The sequence below is a fragment of the Morone saxatilis genome, unplaced genomic scaffold (assembly GCF_004916995.1).
Source record: "Morone saxatilis isolate NCDOM2014 unplaced genomic scaffold, NCSU_SB_2.0 Contig24, whole genome shotgun sequence".
NCBI classification, from domain to species: Eukaryota; Metazoa; Chordata; class Actinopteri; family Moronidae; genus Morone; species Morone saxatilis.
Genome location: NW_023339807.1, coordinates 20,799,715 through 20,811,549, shown reverse-complemented (window position 1 = coordinate 20,811,549; position 11,835 = coordinate 20,799,715). Strand labels below are relative to the sequence as shown.

The window sequence follows — 11,835 nt, the reverse complement described above, 5'->3', positions numbered from 1 at the left end:
TTTCTGTCAATAGATCCTCCTAAATGTTACACACTGGACCTTTGAAGTCAAAGTGAAAACAGATACCTATGAAAGTGATCCAAATTAATGACAAATATAAAATACAAAACACTTTTTTGCATTAGTATTCAAGTCCGTACTGTGGGAAGAACAAAATGATGGCGAGAAAGAAGAGGAGAAAAAAAGAAAAGTATCAGAGGGAATAAAGAACTGAAATCTCATAATAATTAAAGAAAAACATTTATCGTTTGAAGACACTCAATACTGTGTGCCAGTGATAATGAGGATTAAAACTACAGAGTCAAACAATGTTTGGTTGTATTAGCAGCCAGACAAGGTCATTGCTAAGATTCACGAGAGATATAAAAATGCTAAAAGCAAAGAATAAATCTAACTAGAAGAGATCAAGGTGACAAGAATAAGGTGGAAACTGCAGTTTGAACAAAGTTGACCTGTCAAATGGGACAATTTGAAGTCAGCCCATCTTCCCTGCCACCTTGGTGACAGTTATGCCTTTACATGAAATATGACATCTTGTGAGGATGATGCCGTTAGCTGCTGTACATTTTCCTTCTTCCAGGCATAAATGGATTTGACCTTGCACTCTCCTTTTTATGAAAAGCAAATCAGTGCCTGCCACAAGGTTACAAGGTTGCAGGAAGTGGTACCAACATTAACATGCCTCGCACTCGTTGGTATGTCTGTGAATTTGCCAAACACAACAAGTACAATAGAACAATCTGATCCTGTGGGCTTCTTTAAAAATGCATCCACACCTTTCCATCTTCCATCTTCCCTGCAGCCTCTCTCCCCTGTAACCACCCCCCCTCCTTCCCCTGTCTCTCGACCACATTCCATCTTTCTAATCCCCTTGACTGAAGAGCAGAAGACCCAGTGGCTCCAGGGCGCAAAGCAGGATGAGAAGTAAATTAGAGAGAGGAGAGAGGGCTCGAGATGAGAGAAGGAAGGAAAAGGAAGAAAGTGCCTCTCAAGCTGCAAACACAAGGAGGAGAACATAGGGAGGAATGAGAGCAGCTAAGTGCAAAGACAGCTTGGTGAATAAAAATGAACAAAAACCTTTACTTAAAAATCTATTTTTTTATTTAGACAAAATAATTAAGAACCATAAAGAAAAAAAACACTTCAGGGTAGAGACTTTAACAGGCTGCTTTTGACAAGCAAACAGCCAAAGCAGACGGCAAACCAGACGGCAAACCAGACATCGCCTCGTGTCTTAAGAAGCATTTTGGAAATCTTGAATGACGCAAAACCCTGACGTCTGTTTACATCCTCACCTGTCAAGCCAGTCCATCTGCTGTAATATCAATTGCCCAACGTGAATAAAACCAAAACACAACCCATATCAAACTTTCACAACACACAGAAATCCATCAATTTAACACTTATGACATTTAATAAAATAAAGGAAAAAAACAAACCCAGTATTCATTTTCATTTCTAGAATTGAGTCGTTCTGTGTTTTCGTTTTTTTTTTTTTTGCATTTTGTGGCTGCAGCCTGATATAACTGGCACTTTTCACCTGACTCTGGGCTGGTCTCATAATGGTCTGCCCGCTTACACAAGTGTGAGTCTTATCAGTGCCGCTGGCAGTCAGGACAGGGTGATAACTCATTCCAGACGGAGCCTGAGGTAGCCGAGGTGAGCGGCAGCAAACTGCAGCACAGGAACTGAGAAATTCAAACAAGTCCTGAATCAGAGAGAAGTGGGTGCTTTGTTCATGAAGCCAAAGTGACTGAGCGGCACACTGATGATGAAGATGTTACGTTCTGGCCATGCAAGAGCTAACAACCTTCAAATTAAAAGCTAATAATAAATCTAAACCTAATGCTAACATTAACGTCAACACACGCCATTTAAATACTTTTTTTCCACAGCTTGGCCAAAAAGGGGAGAACACCTGTGATGAAAACATCCGAGGACTGAAGACATTTCATGTATAGCAAGTATAAAACCATATAAAAGCATTAATGAACTATAATTGGGTTATTGCTTTTATGTAGGTGAAGTGGTGAATCTGAAAAAGTCAAAATGTGTGTACACAGCTTTCTCCATTGCTTCTTGGTCAGGATGTGACGCGCGAGTGTCTGCGCACATCCTTGTTTGTACATACAGTGCACTGGTTAGGGGACGACAGTGTAGGGTTGATACGGCAGCATCTTCTGTCGTTCATTGATTGCGTAAATCCATGCGGGTTTGACAAAGTTCAGATTGCTGTTCTCCATCAGCGCCTGTAATGGAAGTGAGAGTGAAAGCGAGAGGCACAGAGGGTCATAAAGTGTTCTTGCATTACAGATGGACAGATAGGATGAGGTATAAAGCCTTTGAAAAACTGAAAGCTCGGATTGTATAACTAAAACTGCTAATTCAGATGCTAACAAGGCCCTCAAATGGCTGAAAACCAATTCTGACCCACTATTTCAAACAAATTCAAAAGCCTCTTGGCCCCAACGCCGCTGCATTTTCACTGGGAAGGCTAAAACACTGAGGTTCCCAATTTGTTTCATTGCTTTCATTTGATTATACCATGCAAAGTGATAAGTGCTCACTGCTCAAAAGAAAATGGCTAAGAAGTCTCTGTGCTGGTAGCGTTTGGTGTCACATGTTCAAAGGATGTTTCTTTTCCTCTCTGGCTTTTTGAAAAGAGATTTTTCAGCTGTGCACTTTGTATAATTAAGCATCAACTTTCCTGAAAAAATTAGCTTCCCAAAGTTGTCTTGTCTGTGGGGGTGAAACGATCACATTTACATATACACAGATGTTTTTAAGCTTGTGTTAGACATCATCATTTGACTGCCAAAGAAATGTAACACAGAAGGGAGAGAGACAAGAGGACTCAACTCACGTCTTCAAAGGAGTCATGCCACCCTTCACTGGTCACCACAAACTGCACCTTCTCTGTCATGTAGTCCTCAATCGCACTAGAGCAAAGACAGTATTGTTATTTTATACAAACATTTAACCGCAGCTAAATCCTTTTTCACCGCAAATTCCCATGACCAGTTCAAGTTGTAATGGGTTACTTCTAGAAGTCTTTCTCACCCGTTAAAAGCGACGATGTATCGAAGCAGTAGGCGCCTCTCGTTGTTTGGGAATTTACCGTAGAGGAAAAAGTGTTTTCCCGTCAAGAAGTCTGAAAGAAATGAGAAAATGGGAGGAGAAAGGAGCAGTTGATGACTACACAATATCTAGGAGTAATTATAGGTGTTCTTTTGATAAAGGAGACAGTGCGAAGCACACTTTGACATTTGTGTGTGGCGTTCCTGAAAGGCAAAAAGCCGTCCAATTACTTTCTGTCAGTGTTGGCAATGTCCGACGAGGAAGGTAGGACGTCTGTTCCTGTGATAGCAACAGGAACAGACACAAGAGGCAGGAGGACACAGAGATAAGGACAAAGAGAGACATACCTGGTAGGTCAGGGATGGGATGATCTTGCTCAGCCTCAGCGTCTGTGTTTTCATCTGTCGACCCCCCGTATGGATCCTCCTCTTTCACCATCTTCCTTTCTGATGCCGCTTTCTTCTGTCTGCTCTCGTTCTCCACCCTATTGCAAGGACAGAAAAAGGACTCGTTATAACATGGTTCTATGGCTGTTCAAAAGAAGAAACCCCACCTGCTTGTTGCCTTGTTCTCTGTCGAAGAAAGAGTTAAAGCCAAATTGAACGCACTTTTGTAAGTCACTCTATATGGGCCATCAGCTAAAAGCCTAACATGAAAGAAAACTATTACAGCATGTACTCTTGTTGCTGTTACTATACAGTCGTGGCTTAATAGAACCAGGTAAGTACAAAAGGAGCTCTTCTGAAGATAATCATGCGTTCAAGTTCCTAAGTTGTATATTCCACCATGAATACACCCATAACTACCAGTCCCTTTGCAATTTAGTGACTTTTTTTTTAAAGCAGTGATCCTCTGGTATTCAATTATATTTGTTCCCTCAGGGGGCAGTGGAATGAGTTGTACACACAACTCTTATTTCACATATTATCCCTTCATAATGTTGTTTTGGCCAACAGTTCGGCCATTAGTATTCATTTAGGGTAACTTCAAGTAAAAGCACAAGAAAGACTTTTGTGAGTAAGTGGTTGCTTGGTACCGCAATTCAGTGATGAGGGCTTTCTCAGAGATTCCCTTACGAGGAAAAACAAAGCAAGCTCACATGGCTTAACTTAACTTGCGGTGCAATTATTAATCAAAAGTCAACTCAAGTCAAAGTGGAATTACTGACTTTAGACAGAATAGTATGGTTATTTTACAACTGGAGCAACATCAGAGCAGAGATGGAGTCAACAACCATTAAGGACAAGCAAGAACAAACTCAGTAGTCCACATCGATTTTACAATCTGCATCATTGACATTATTTGTTTTGTTTACCTCTGCAGCTCGTCCTCCGTGTCCACTGCAGATTCATCATCACCACCTGTGAAATGAAGCGTTCATTTGTCAGTATGGTTCAATTAACATAAAAAGGTCTGATTTATCTCAATGCCTCGGAGAAAATGATGAACGTCTAAAACGTTTCATGTATTTATAGTTTACCACAATATACCAGTTCACTGACAACACAAGGTTGTTGCCATATCGTAGTACCTAAAATGCCATCACTCCACTCTGGCCCTCATGTTGAAACTACTTAACTATGATGATCAAATGGACATGGGTACATTTCAAATTTCTGGTCATTTTGGGAAAAGTTAAATCTTGCTATCGTATATATGCAGTTCAAAAGGGTGCATCCTTTAACACTTTGTATTACCATACAATCTTGTGCTGGGGTGGGGAGAGAGATAGGAGAAGCTCTAATTAAATTGCCGTCTCCTTGTATGTGTTTGGTGGTCAGTATTTGTTGTGTCTCTTTACTGATGCATCCCGGCACTTTACTTCTGGCCTCGCATTAACATAGAAATGAGAATCATGCACAAGTCCCTTCACAGTGATTACGTCTTCCCTCCATTCTTGCTTCTCCCTCAAACAGCGTCTATGGTCTTGTCCTTTTCACGCTGGCGTTGTCACCTCATCCATTTCCAAGTGCTTCATAAAGGTGATCCCTTTTGTCTAGTCCCTGGGCTCTCACGTCGCCCCCTTGCCCCTCTCAATTCATCCAGTCCTCTTCAGCTTCAGTGCTATCCTCCCTCCCTCTTTACTTATTTGAGTATGAATCACTTCCCATGAGTCACAGCCAATTACAATTCAGCTCTTGCATCTTTACAATTCAGCTAAGTAAGTAAATAAATACATTTTTATATTTTGGTGTGTTGTTTCCTCCTCTGACTGAGAAGGGGTTATTTCCTGTCCCTCCTATTTATTCATTTTCATCAGTGTTTATTTGTGGTAGGTGACTCTGAGGCAGTGTTGATGTAAAGTGTTATCTGTTTCAACTTCAGTACATAGAGAGAACAAATTATAAAGCCTGATTTCCAGACACAAAAACAATAAGATTAATTTATGGAATAGATGACTGTGTTAAGTTGCTCTTACTTGTTAATCTGTTGCCCAAATTGATCATTTAATTATAAACACTAACAGGTGCATGCCAACATGCTCACAATGGCAATGTTAGGACACTTATGTTAATGTTTATATTGGCATGTTAGCATGCTAACATTTGCCATTTAGCACTAAGCACAAAGTGTATATGAGGGTATCCAAGTATTTGGTCACAAACCAAAGAATCAATCAAAGTTAATTTTGACACCTCTGGTGGACAAGAGTAAAAGTGAGGATATCATCAAGTCTTTATTCTGTGAGGACATGCATGTCCATTCAGAATGCCAATCTATCCAATAGCTGCGGAGACACATAACACTGAACCAAAAAAAACCTCAAGAAAAAGTAAACATTATCTAACTCGTTTCATGGTCTGAACAGCACAAAATGTTATAGAAATGTATCCAATAACTGTAGAGAATGAATTAGTGAAGATATCAAACATAAAACAAATGCCTATTGGTGTGGTGAGTAACGCAAGACTAAATTATTGTTATAGGTTCTATTATTCGTATACAGGCTTTTATTTGAGAGTTTATGGTACATCATCTGAACTGTTACCTTCAAGTTCATTTTATGTGAGTTCAAAAAGGCACTCCAATAAATAAGCTGGTCTACATGACTTAGAAAAGGCTGTTTTTTTTAACCTTCAAAACACAGGAGAATTGAATTTTCTTTTTTTGTTTGTAGCTTTCCACTTGCACTTTATCTAAACTCTAAGTGCCCCTTTGGTCTTGGCTGTCATTCTTCCATTTCCTCTATTTTAATGGGCCAACCACCCACTTCTCATACTATCATTTCACCTTTTCCGCCTGTCAAGTAAAAGTCAATTGAAAAACACAATTTAAGACTTTGTAAGGCTTTTGTCATCGTGTAGCCACAATAATGTGCTTTCAGTTTTATCCCAACAACTGTACAGAAAGTACAGAAAGAAAGAGAAGTGTGAAGTCACTGAAGTGGTAATGCTGATGTGGACTGAATCTTAAATGAAACATCAGGTAAAGTTCAGTTACATTTTTTCACAGTGGGACTTCCTATTAAAGTAGTTTGATGCAAACCTGGTTCATCCACATCAGTGGAGCCTGCATACTCATCATCTTCCTTCCTCTTTTCCGGTGTCTTTTTCGGGGTCACTTGTCTCTCCTGTTTCTGTGGAGTCAGCATGGACAGAGCGTTAAAACATACTCTTACAGACAGGAAAAGATTCTTCATTACATCATTATTTATAAGCTCACTTAAAAAAAAGTTACCTTCGTGTTCATTTCCTCTTCACTCTCGTCGTCCACTTCCATTTCGCTTTCCGAGCTCGACTCTGCTCCATCCATCAAATACCTGGAGGAAGACAAAAAACGTGGGTAGAAAATGTGTCAGGATGATTAAAGGCTAGAGGGAAAAGAACGCCTGCACAATATATCTCACTCCCAATCAACTTCAGTTGTACAATGTTTCAAACAGCAGTGGACCTTTGCCAGAAAATAGTGGAACCAAAGCAAGGTTCAAAGTGGAGGTAATATTTTTCACCAGACATTCCCCCATCTTGGTGTTAAAACATCACTCCAGCTGTATATTGCATGCTACAAGACTAAATCTAAGACTAAGGCTATGAGTCTAATCTACTGCACAGGGAGGGGGAAAAAAACACAAAAACATGTCTATTAACCTAACTCCTGAACAACCCAGTCATAAATTAGGCTCTGTCCCAGTACCAACCTGACACATTTAACTTGTTTAGCAGTCACAGTGGCTCAGAGTGGCTCATCAGATGCCATCAGCAAATTGAAACCACGTAGTCAAACTGAATGCTGTATTGCTACTGCCCCTACTACCTAAAGCTCTTGTTGAAAAGTGCAACAGTGCTGGTACAAGAGGATGGCTAAATTGTCAATTGCCTTTTTACAAGGCAAAGTTGAGAGACCACTGCATTTCAAACACGCCATCAGGAGGAGGGTTGGGGAACAATCCTCTAAAAAGGCGTCAGTCTGGTTCAAACACAATGCTTTGTCAGATTGCCTAACAGTAACCGCAAGAAGTTTGTTTAAAACCAGTGATTTTGAGGAATTCTGAGCAGATTATTTCCTGTTTAGGGAACTTTTTATACAATTCTCTGTCTGTATTTTTTTTTATGTTTAACTATCATACAATCTTCATAGGCTTCTTCTGTGTTTTCTTGTCTGGAACTGGGAACATATTCTATTAGACACCGACTTTACATCTAGTTTTCTTTACAGAAGTGAACCAAATGCTGAGATATAGCCCTACTGTGTGTACTTGGGAAACCAAAGGTAACAAAAAACGAGGACAAATGCTGGTGTGACCTTCAAGACCAAACACTTGACTGACATTTAATTTGCTCGTGGTCTGTTGGACAGCAGACTTCATCGCTGGTGTCAGTAAAATCCAGTGTCATATTGACCATTTTGGAGGTCAAGGTAAGACACGTTGCTTATGTGACATCAAGTTCTACTTCATCTAAATATATGCACATGGTGAAACTAGACTACTCATATGAGTGACAGGATACGTCTGTCAAGGATACGCAATCCTATAAAGTCGCTAACTTTCCCCAAAATGTAATTAAAATCTATTTAAATATCTGCAAACATAGCCACGTTGACAGATAATTAAACAATCAAATAAAACATGCGTAATGTTCCTTTGCAAAGGGTAAGGGAGTGTGGGGAGAAATAAAAAGCCAAATGTCCCAATAAATTCCACAGAGAACACATAACAGAAGTGATAATAATACAGGAAATGGATGGGGCATGCAGGAAAACACTTAACTCACACGTGCAGAGAAAGGCTATAATAAGGACATTTCTCCCCACCCTCTCCATATATTCCTCAGGCCACTATAAATCCACCTGGACATTATCAGCTCCGAAGTGTGAGGTGCAGAGAGTGGAAATACCAGTATTAAGGTGTAATAATTTTCGCTCATGCTATAGCGAGACATATCACTGACCTATGCTTACTTGTTTCATAAAACCCAGTGCCCAGGAAATTGGAAAATGAAAAAGGGACACTGCGGGCGATAAGTGTCGAGACAATTGTCTGAGAGGGAAAAGCTAAGTTATACTAGAGCTGAAACCCTTTTTGATAATTCATTAATCCAGAGCAGCTATTTGCGTGTATACTGTAAATGGCTACCAATCGAATTGTCTTTTCTTGCATGCTACAATTAGTTTCCCTTTATTTTTGGATAAAAACCAGTAAAGATATCTGCTTTTACTTTGTTATGTGATGTTTTTATGCTGGGTGGTAAGGCAGTTCAAAGCCTGAGGTGAAATGTTCAAATTGCTTGTTTTGTTTCACCAAAGGTTCAAAGCCTAGAGGCATTCAATAATGATGCATTGTAAAGCAAACAAATGCAGCAAATCCTCATTTGGGAAAGCTAAACTCAATCATAACCTTTTTCTCCATTTTTTTTTTTTCCGATTATCAACTAATTGTTTCAGCACTAGTCTCTTTATCTCAAGTCTAATTTATTTCAAGTTACAAGTTTCTATAAATCAGTTGAAGATCTAACAGAAAGCAGAAACAAAAACAATACATTTTGTTGGTTCTTGAACTTTACACCAACTAACTAAATAAATAAAAATATGTTTGTTTAAATACTTGGTTATTATTATTATTATTATTATTATTATTATTATCTAGAGCTGATAAATCATTGTAAATTTTCAACTGTTGGTCTGGACAAACTTTTTCACTATTTTCTGACATTTTACAGAGCAAACGAGAAAATAATCAGCACTTCACTACTCAATGAAGAAAACCATCATTAGTTGCAGCACACTACAATTTTCTTTTTACACCTTTGGGTTTGTACACTTCAGGATGCAGTGAATATTTTCAGACCGGAACTTTTAGGTGTTTGTCTGTGAATTAGTTTAACGTGCCGTAGATTAATCACAGTGTTTGTGCTGATATTCTGGCTCCAGCATGCAAACTATTTTCCAATTCCTATGTGGATGTTGCAGCAGAGCCTCCGTTTTAATGAGAAATTTGTTTACTTATTCAGATCTATTGCGATGGGACGCTGTAGAGATGCTTGAGTATTTTCTGCTCTCTTCTCCCTTTGTCTATCTCTGGATCCTCACTGATTGGATAATGACTATGGAGAAAGCATTTCTGGGCTGCTTAGCTGATGTAACAATCTCTCTAATATACACTACACACTACGTATGCCTGTCAGGAGCTGAATGAAGCTGTGCATTTGCCTCCAGATGCTCAGGACAAAGTGTCTGTGTGCATGATGGAGCAACAGTTTGAGAGTGTGAGTGTGTGTATTTGTTTGGGCACTTGTCAGCATCAAAGTAAGTGGTCCCTTTAATTACCCATAGCAGATGCAGCTTTTAAATAAAGGATACATCATCAAAGCTGCACACTCCACGTGCTGCACAATAGTGGTGCTGGGCAGGGGAATGGATTATTCTGACAACAAGAGAGGGGGGAGCAGAGGGGTGGACGACGGGGGTGAGGGATCTTTGGCACCATCAGAAATTGACAGAAATGCGAGCATGAGGGAGAATGACGACACAGGCTGAAGCCAACTTCTCATTTCAGTGCACTTTTTGAGAATCTTAAAGTAAGGATCAGATTTCAGAAAACCGCAGCGTTGTGTGCCATCGCCCTTTGGCAGTATTTATTTAAAACGCTTTCCACATTACTTTTCTCACAGTCTCAGCTCATATACAAACTCTGGCTGTCCAGAATAATCCAATCAAAATATAACTCTGACCTTTTTCAATTCTGGCTTTGAAAACATGAGCAAAAACATTTATTTCTGTGCACCTTATCACCAGATTTATCCAGCTATAACTGGATGACTCTTTGAAATGACATATGAAGATTACTAATTATATCCTAAAGAAGGCACACTAATAACAGGTTTGTGACTGTTCCTGTTCTGTACTTATCAACTCAATTGAGGACTATTATATGAGACAAAGACCTCCAGAAAAAACAACACATTGAATGAGGTGGAATCAGCTATCAAAATATTTGCCGATTAATTTTCTTGTTGACTAATCAACCAATTGTTTCAGCTCTAAACACAAATGTTTCATGCAACAAAGTGATGAGAGATATTCATGAGATTAATACATACCAAAACATGAGCAGGCAATTTAAAAAAAATAACATTTCTGTAAAAGGCAATCTGAGTGGATTGGACCTAGAAATATTTCTGAAACCCTTCCTACACAGCTAAACTCTGAATGGAATGCTGTCACATTTCTAATTTAACTATGACTTCTTATGAATAAGAAAATAAAATCAGTTCTAGTGCAGGGCACAAAGAGAAAAAAAAGCTTAGAAAATCAGTCAGACTATTCAGCTCCAAAGTTCATTAAAATACTTTACTTATGGCATAGCAAAAGTAGGCATTAAAAAAGACAGCAGCAGGCACATTTGAACTATGAATTGGCACTGTTTGGCTGTATAAAAATAGGCAGCGGATGTGGGATATATAATAAATCATAAGGTTTCTACAGGATTTCACTAGTTGGAAGAGGGTGAGCCCTCCTTCCGAACTGCTGATCATCATTAATCATCCATTCATACACAGTCATTCAACTACAAGATACGTTCTCAAATCCATCATTGATGCCGCCTGTGAGGGAACTGTGAGCACTCTTCGTCCTTGATGTCAATACTCTCCAAATCACCACGGTAAGGATAAAAATACGACTTCAAAGCTCCCTTTCACGCACCGAATTCTGAATATTGTGTGACGCAGCATTATGGAACATTTCTGCAATGGAGACTTATGTCAGAAAAACTAAGGGCAAATAGTTTTATCAGACAGATGAAGGCAGTAGTGATAGCATAGAATTTTGATGCTACAATTACAGTGGCACACAGTCTCAAAATATCCATCAAACTTAACTCAAATAGTTCTATTACCTATGTTCTTCTATTCTATTTCTGGCTGTGTCATTACCATCAGTAGGTACCAGATGTGCTCTACACTTCAATACATTATGATTGGCTGGACTGCCCGATATGTACATCCTGTCGAATTGACAGGCCTGACCTGTGAATGTGTTACTCTCAGTAGAGATCAGCAGGAAGCAAGATGACTCACTCTTTACTCCAATCAGCTCCAGAAAATACAGTCCAGAATTTTATTGTAGAGGCTTTTTTTGTTTATTTGTCTTCTGGAGGTGTATGATATGTACTCATGGTGGTACTGTTGGGTCTCTGTAAATGTTAAAAGGAGTTCGGTCTAGGCCTGCTCTATTTGAAAAGTGTCCTGAGATATCTTCTGTTATGAATTGGCGCTATACAAATAAAATTGAATTGAAATTGAATTAATTTTCTGTACA

General features: G+C 39.2%; 1 protein-coding gene across 1 annotated transcript in view; it reads right to left on the bottom strand.

Annotated features, from left to right (window-relative positions):
- Nucleotides 1-1,078: 1,078 nt before the first annotated feature.
- Nucleotides 1,079-11,835, bottom strand: part of xrcc1 (X-ray repair complementing defective repair in Chinese hamster cells 1) — a gene marked incomplete in the record, with an annotated part of 17,489 nt that continues 6,732 nt past the window's right edge. Inside the window, 7 exon segments of the mRNA XM_035672458.1 lie at nucleotides 1,079-2,249; nucleotides 2,864-2,939; nucleotides 3,061-3,151; nucleotides 3,426-3,562; nucleotides 4,394-4,439; nucleotides 6,565-6,655; nucleotides 6,757-6,838. Of these exon segments, the coding sequence (XP_035528351.1) occupies nucleotides 2,142-2,249; nucleotides 2,864-2,939; nucleotides 3,061-3,151; nucleotides 3,426-3,562; nucleotides 4,394-4,439; nucleotides 6,565-6,655; nucleotides 6,757-6,838 (631 nt within the window).